Source organism: Phalaenopsis equestris, unplaced genomic scaffold (genome assembly GCF_001263595.1).
Source record: "Phalaenopsis equestris unplaced genomic scaffold, ASM126359v1 Scaffold000002, whole genome shotgun sequence".
Classification (NCBI taxonomy): domain Eukaryota; kingdom Viridiplantae; phylum Streptophyta; class Magnoliopsida; order Asparagales; family Orchidaceae; genus Phalaenopsis; species Phalaenopsis equestris.
The window spans coordinates 34,180,936-34,189,248 of record NW_018164444.1 but is presented as its reverse complement, the minus strand read 5'-3'; the positions used below and the strand labels follow the sequence as shown (position 1 = coordinate 34,189,248).

At 32.1% G+C, this 8,313-nt stretch overlaps 1 protein-coding gene across 1 annotated transcript in view; it reads left to right on the top strand.

Moving 5' to 3' along the window:
- Window positions 1–5,178: 5,178 nt before the first annotated feature.
- LOC110017849 (katanin p60 ATPase-containing subunit A1-like) overlaps window positions 5,179–8,313 on the top strand; it is a 3,573-nt gene continuing 438 nt past the window's right edge. Inside the window, exons 1-3 of the mRNA XM_020714988.1 lie at window positions 5,179–5,515; window positions 6,739–7,207; window positions 7,384–7,578. Of these exons, the coding sequence (XP_020570647.1) occupies window positions 5,397–5,515; window positions 6,739–7,207; window positions 7,384–7,578 (783 nt within the window). The 5' untranslated portion in view covers window positions 5,179–5,396. The remainder of the gene's footprint in view (window positions 5,516–6,738; window positions 7,208–7,383; window positions 7,579–8,313) is intronic.

Sequence of the window (8,313 nt, the reverse complement as noted above, 5' to 3'; positions counted from 1 at the left end):
CAACAACGAGTCTCAATTAAAACCAAAAGTAGTTCAAAATAAAAGATAAAAACTTATCTCAAGTCCTCCTCCGAACTCTTGAAGTTCCTTTGAATCACTTCTCTTATACAACACTCTCAATATAAAACTAAAAGAAAAAGGATAAATATGTGGTGCATGAAAATCTCTTCAACTAACTCCCCAATTTTAGAACTTTCAAAACTTTCCCAGTATTTTCAGGACCCCTTTCAAAGTCTCAATCTTCCTTCTTTTATAATTCTTCAAAAGGTTCCTTGGTATCTCTTCAAAATGTGTTTTGATTTGATGTATTTCCCCAAGAGATGCATCCTTTTGCAATAATTTTCGTCCCCACCTTTTAAGCCAATAGGTGCCTCAAAACCCTCTTTAAAATTTGTAAAAACCAAATTTACTCATCCAAAAACTGCCACTGGCGCGTAAGCGTGAGCCACTGGCGCGTAAGCGTGAGGCCTCTGGCGCTTAGGTGCAGCCTTCTTTGTTTAATCGGTGCTTAAGCGTCAGATCTAACGCTTAGGTGCCAAAACTTATTTGCACATTTTTCATAATTTTTCATCAAATTTGATCCTTTTTCAATTCTTTAAGCATTTTTCACCTTTTTATTTATATCTGCAAGAAAAACACAAAAATAACTTCCATTAAAGCACAATATCTCAAAAATTCCATTAAAGCGCAATATCTGAAAAATAGGTATAAAAATGTGTCTAAAAACACTATATATTTTAGGCGTATCAGTCAGTCTCAGCTCTCCAATGTATATAAAAGGGCAAACTCAATAGACTCTATGAATCAATCAATCACAATGACTCACACGAGTCAGTCAACAAACACACATGCAAAACACACAACACATAAAAAAGAAAATAAACGGATTTAAAAGCAAGTATTTTTGTTTATTTTTTAGTTTTTTTAGCACATAAGAAATTACATCATAATACAAGATAAAATAAATATAAAATAATAGAAAAAAATAAAATTACTAAACCCAGATTCTCAGTTGTTCAACAAAAGTTATCCTAAAAGTAGAATTTTTCTTGACGCCTTTCTCCGACAATAGCACCAAGAACTTGACAACTTGAAAATTTATGGTCTGAATCATGCAATTATATGTGTCAAGTAATAATATAGTTAAAGAGTACCACATATTGATATTTTTAGGTAAGTGTTAAAATTATTTTGGAGGGCGAAACTCTAGTTTACTATACTTCTAATCCTAATTTAGCTTGATCATAAACAAGAGGTGGTAATTTAAAATTTTACTTAAAAGAAAAAACTAAAGATAACAAATTTGAAAAAGATGAAAAAATAGTTGTAGATAAATTTTACAATTCTTCAAGGTATATGAGGTTTGCGCCCCTGTGATTTAGGTGATATGGTGATTCATGGCTTTTCAAGACTTCCCCCTATGTGATAGTTGTCAGCATGTCCCCTTTCAAGATTACAAAACTCAGATACAATATGCCAATTTTTATTTAGATTTTATGGTTAATCATTTTGTTCCTCTATGAAACACGCAGGATTCATAGATCACAAAATATATTAACATGGTCAGATTAGAAATAAATGAAACCTTACGGTTAGAACAACAATGAAAAAGCTTCGATTTCTTAGGAAAATGATAAATGGAAAGGAAACGTCCGAGAAAACTAAAAAAACCATATATCGTGAATTATAGTAACATGAAAGGAAATTTAGCTACACATGTTAGAAAGAACACAAGAAAAAACATTTCATTGAAATTATCATTATAAGTAAAACTAAAAACAAACTTGAAAAACAATTCATTCCCTCTTCTACAATGACCATCTCCCCTCTCATACAATAAACCTCTCAAAATATATAAAATACAAAGAAAAAGGTAATGAAACACCCTTAGCACCTCAACCTTAGGAGAGGAAAATAATCTTAAGGAAAAACTCTATAAAAGTCTCCCTTCTTGCTCTTCAGCTGTCTCAAGGTCTCTCCTCTCACAAAATATGCCATGAGGAACATTTTTATAGCTTAACTCATAGCTCTGTGAGAAATTTGTTACCAAAATAATTTCCCGCTCTGTTGGCATGGTCACACCCACCTTCTAAATTGATCACGATGCCTCCTTGCAATTCTACCATGGTCACACCGAAATGTGGCGAGGTCACGCTGTTGGTGACAATATCTTAGCGCGGTCACGTCTCTTATAGCTGTGGTCATGCCACTTTAGGTCACTTTTATGTTGGTTCTTTTCACTCCAAAATACACATATTTAATTCATGAAACCTGCACAACATCAACAAAACCTTTCACAAGTATAAATTTGTGATGAATCAGTAAAAATAACATATAAAATGTAGGGTATAAAGTAAAGAGAAACATATAAAATTGACTCATGTCAAAAAGTATAGTCACTTAAAACAATATTCTCACAATTCTCATTAAGCAAACAATAGTAAAAGAATATAGCTTCTTTATCAATATGAACTTAGTTTTGAATATAAACATTATTAACCAAAATTTCTTTGATGAAGTTAGAATTATGTCTAACCTTAGCTCTTTGAAAAAGAAATTTAACATCATCCTCACCTTTAGATAACCAAGTACATTTGACTCTTTGCTTAGCTCATTTATAATCACAAGTAGTAGCTTTAAAAATAGCCTATTTAAGTAATAAGCTTGAGCAAGAAGATCCTTGGAGAGAGGAGAAACATCAAGTTGAGAAAAAAAATCAAATTATGACTACTTTTAAGCTCAACTATCCGTTTCGATAAAAAAAATGTATGAACTCTATTGTCAACTTTTAAGAGCATGCTTAACATCTTAAAGTTTATTGCAAAAAGAAAAGATATGATCACCTTTAACAGGAATATTCCAAACAATAATGATTTGAACAAAATTAGGACAAAGAGACAAATAATTTTTGAATATAAATGTACAATGTAAAATAGAAGCATTTCCCAAAAAAACCATGATAAGATGATAATAAAAAAAAATTATCATTTAAAACTTTAAAAAAGAACCCAGGAAAAGAATTAATCCAAATTGAGTTACAAAGAGCCCTATCCATAAGACATCTAATGGGATTATTAAGTTAATTATTAAACCAACTAAAAGATGACTAGACTTATGAAGCTCAATGAGACCAACATTATAAATATAATTAGTAATATCAAACAATTTACTAAGAATAGGAGGAGATCCTCCTACCTTCTTTTTAATTAATTTAATACAATTAAAGTGACCCATCAACATCCAAGGATCATAAATATCATCAGCTATTGAAATAATGGAATCCCAATAATATTTTATATTGGAAGCATAAATATCTGCATAAATAATAGTAAAAATGAAGTTAATAGAAGAAAACAAATTAATAAGCCCATGAATAAATTGAGGATGAATATTAATAATAGAAAAATCCAGAATATCCATATTCTATTAATCCAAATTATCCTATTATCAGAGTTTTTAAAATTATCAACACAAGCTACATTTAAGAAAATAAATAAATTGCTTTAAAACCTTAGTATTAGATAAGGTAGAATTGGATAATTTAGTCTCTAAAAGACAATTAAAATCAATCTTTTAGTCTTTTAAAATATTCTTGCAATCCACAATATGAGCTTCACTATTAAGCCCCCTAACATTCTAAGAAGCCAATTGGATAAAATATAATTAAAAAAGGGAATCAAAACAAACAAATAAGATTGTTCATTTAGATCTACCATTTCTTGCCCTTGAAGAAACAAGAGTAGAAGAAGGTATACTACTAGCATGATTCATATTAAAATTATTACTAACAGAAACAAGATTTAAAATATAAATAACATATATGTAAAATTTTCACCGTTAAAGCTTGAAGAAACAATACTATTATTAGTCGCAGAAACAATGTCCACATTAGTAGCATCACAAAATTTACTAGAAGCAATTCCAACATTATCAATATTAGAAGTCGAAGTAACTGCAATTGCACTAATATAAAAAATTTCCATATTAATAATAGCGAAAACATTAACATTAGCAACTAGAATAACTCCAATGTTTGAATATCTGAAGTAGAAATATTATGTATATCATTTAAGTGTGCGTCTAATCCATTATCAACACTATTAACCAAATCAACAGTAGAATTACAATTAACATCAAAATTTACCTCATTAAATATAATAAAGGATGAAACAAAGGTAATATTATCATAAAATTCATTACTTAAATAAGCACCATTTACTGGGATATTAAGATTATGGGCTATCACCTGCAAATTAATACTATTAACGTTGATGTCGTTAGCATGCAAAGGTCTAGCAGTATTCACAAGTTTACAATAGTACCTTTGATTACCAAAACCATACTCCTATTGTTATTTCTTCCTCTGTTTAATGATATGACAACATTACCAAAATCAGTAGAGGAGTCAGGACAATTTGAAGGATTATGAGCATATGTAGAACAAATGTTGCAAGGAACTAGTTCCATTCATATATTACAATGATGACTATGTCTTTATCCTTAGCTTTAAGAATAACATAATAAGGCAAAACCAAATCAACATTAACTCTAGCATAAGTAAGGTTCTTTTAGCAATCAATTGATCAACTGTTAAGAGAATACATATCTTACTCTCAATTTTTGAAATGTCATTTTCTGACTAACAAAATAGAATGAGATATGAGAATTTAACTCACATTGAAACTTCTTTAAAATCTTCTTAAACTAATTGAAAATCATGAGACCTTTTTTTTGAAAAACAAATATTTATCCCCAATAAACAAAGGTCCTCTTGAGAGAACCATCTCCAAATTCTTAAAACAGTTAAATTTAAACAAGAAAAAACCTTAAGTAAAAAAAAGATGTTCAACGAAACTTTTTTAGTTTTCTTAGCATACCAATAACTTGAATAAGATAGTCATAGAAGTGTCTTTTACCTCACGCGCATCCAACTAGCACAAAAACCCCAAAGAGCAATAAAATAAAAGTACACAAGAAAAAAAAAAGGATTTTTTCTTTTTAAGAAAATTTTAACATCGTCCAAGAATCACCCAGAGCGCCGCCTTTACCCTAGAAAATCTCAAGTCTGCATCATTCATGTGTAAATAAGAATTTCGTGGCATGCATTAAAATGCCCCAAAATAAATATCTGTTCAATATTGAATATTACGAGATACACAAGTTAAAAAAATTGCCTTTTTAATAACAAACTTTAAATTTGGTAACTTTTAGACGTTAACAAGCTGGAGGGAGTGGTGTAGACAGAGGAACATCTGCAACTCCCAAAGCTCGTCTTCCGAAAATCAGCGACCGAGCTTTGTCGATAGGGTGAAGGCAGATTTGGGCGAATTGCGGTCCTTTACAAGCATTGCTTTGGATTCCGCAGAACTTAACGCCCAAATCTGTAGATCTAGGCAATGTCGGGTTCTCTAGCCGGACTACAAGATCATCTCAAGCTTGCGAGGGACTACGCGCTCGAAGGCCTCTACGACACTTCTATCATCTTTTTTGATGGCGTTATTGCACAGATCAACAAGTAATCTTCCTGTTTTCCTTGCTTATTGACCTAAGAAAGGCATGCCAAGATTTTATCTGATTTTATTTTTTTCGTTCTTATATATTAGGTTATGTTTTCGATGAGGGCTCTTTTCTGTTCTCGTTGCATTAGCGTTTCCTTAAGTATTATGTCATTTTTTTTGGGAGACAGTTCTAAGATTTTTTACTTGTTGCCTTAGGTCTTGGTTGTACTGATATTCTATGTTTTTACCATCTTGAAATGATTTAGGAGAGAGGATCAGTCGTGCATTCAAATTTGTAGCTTCAAACTGAAATTGTTCAACTGAATGGATTAGTTTTGCATTATAATTTCGTTGCTTCAACCTGGACAAGTTAGTCATAAGATCATCTGCAGATCCTCCTATTTCTCTCAAGCATTGCAGAGCTGGGTGCTCTCGGAACAAGAAACATATATATGGAGGCTCCTGAGCCCATGAATATTCTTAAAAATCAATCAGTTTCGCTTGAAAATTGTCTCAAGAGGAAAATTATCAACAGAACTCTCCCCACCCTGAAAACATACAGTATTGGTCAAAATATTAGAACCGTTTTTCTAGTTGTCTTATTGCATAATGGAATCTGTGCCTAATTGCCGGATTAACGACAAAATATGTGGGAATGGGGAGAGCCAACCTATAACAACTTAAATAATAGGGGAAGCAATGTTTTTTTTTTAATGGAAATCACCTAATAGCACAAATTGATTTTTGTACAATATCCTTGAGATCCACATCTTTGTTGTTACATTCTGGCAAACCGTTCGGTGGAAAAACTTAATTAGGACCTTTACTAAATTGCTGTAGAATTAATGATGGATTGACCCTATAGGTTTTATCGGCTTTTTGCTCAATGTACGAGTTAGAATTAGAGTCTCTCTAACATGTTCTTTCCTCGTTCTGCGAGCAAAATCTTTCCAAGAAATTTGCCTTGTAATATTTCTGAAGCTACTCGAACATGAAGTGAGCTTTCTCTGATATTCATGTAAAGCACACTTCTTTTGCTTGAAATATTTGTAAGCCATTTGAATACCCTGCTTTCTTTATTCCTATCCTTAATTGGTTAGCAATAAAACAGTTAGCTCTATGACGCTGATCTAGTAGGAACTCAGGCTTTAATTTCTTTGTAGCTGCTTTATTTCCATGATGATGTAAAGTGCCTTTGAACAAAGTTTATCTCAAACAAGAGTATGTTGATTTCTCTCAGGCATCTGAATGCTCTTGATGATGCTGTTATTCGCACAAAATGGTTGAACTGCAAAAAGGCCATTTCGGAGGAAATAGAAATAGTTAAGCAACTTGATGCTGAAATAAGGGCCTTCAAGGAAATTCCAGGATCGAGGAGGTCCTCATCTCCACCACTTCCTACAAAAGCCTTTGTTTTCCAACCATTGGATGAATATCCAACATCAAGCGCTTCCTTGGATGATCCTGATGTGTGGAGACCACCTAGTCGAGATAACCCACAATATGGAAGTAGAAGATCAACTAGGAGCAGTCCAGCTAGTGCACGGAAGTCTTCAGATGCAACATGGGCACGCGGTTCATCTAAGTCTGGAATTGCTGGCCGCGGTGCCAAGTCTAATGCAAATAAAGGTAGCTCAGGTGTTAGATCCTCAGCTTCCTCTGGGTTGACAGGGAAAAAAGGCAAATCAACTAGCAAGTCAGACTCGCAGGTTATTTCTCATTTAATTATTTTCTTTATTTTGTTTACAATTTTTTTATCGGTGTATGATTATGAATTGTTTGGTTATTTTTATTTTTATATCTTAATACTGTCTATTTATATTCATGGACTAGCTATTTACTAATGTTTTTTGTATTTGGTTTCTGATTGATTTAGCTTTTTCAGGGTGATGCTGAAGAAGGAAAGATAAAAAAGGGACAATATGAAGGGCCTGATCCTGATTTGGCTGCAATGCTAGAGAGGGATGTCTTGGAGACAAGCCCAGGTATAAGATGGGATGATGTTGCAGGACTAAGTGAAGCGAAAAGACTGCTAGAAGAAGCTGTTGTGCTCCCTCTATGGATGCCTGAATATTTTCAGGTACATCAATTTGGTTCAGGGTCGAGCAAGGCAACACTACCTTTTTTTCTATATTTGCAAGAATATTTTGTTATTAAATGGTAAGCTGTTGTTTGATTATAAATGATATAATTTTACCATTTTCGGCATTATTTTGTGAAGTTGCACAAATGTGTGACTTTGTATAACATAATTCATGTTAAATGTGCTGAAGTCATATTTCATATTAGGACTATAAGGACATCTTTCTATATTCCGAGTGAAGCATGTGATCTTTAACTATTGTTTTGTAGTATTACGTAAATGTAGGACTATAGTACATCTTTTTCATTTATTGAGTTCCGAGTACTTTTTTTTAGTGCTGGTAATAGAGGATATAAATTAAGATTCGTGCAATGAAGCCTGGTGAGAGATTTTTTTTTTTTTTTTTGGAATCAATTGATGATGTGCTATATAAAGTGTTTTTTGTGTCAAATTAATTAAATGAAAATTGAACAAAGGGACTATAGTACATCTTTTTCATTTATTGAGTTCCGGGTTTTTAGGGAACTTCTTTTTAGTGCTGGTAATAGAGGAATATAAATTAAGATTCGTGCTTAAGGTTCTTGAAAGGAAGCCTGGTTTTTTTTTTTTTTTTTTTTTTTTTTTTTGGAATCAATTGAAGATGTACTATATAAAGTGTTTTTTTGTGTTAAATCAATTAAATGAAAATTGAAGAAAACATAAAAAGGGCATTCATTTTGGTTTTATTGACTT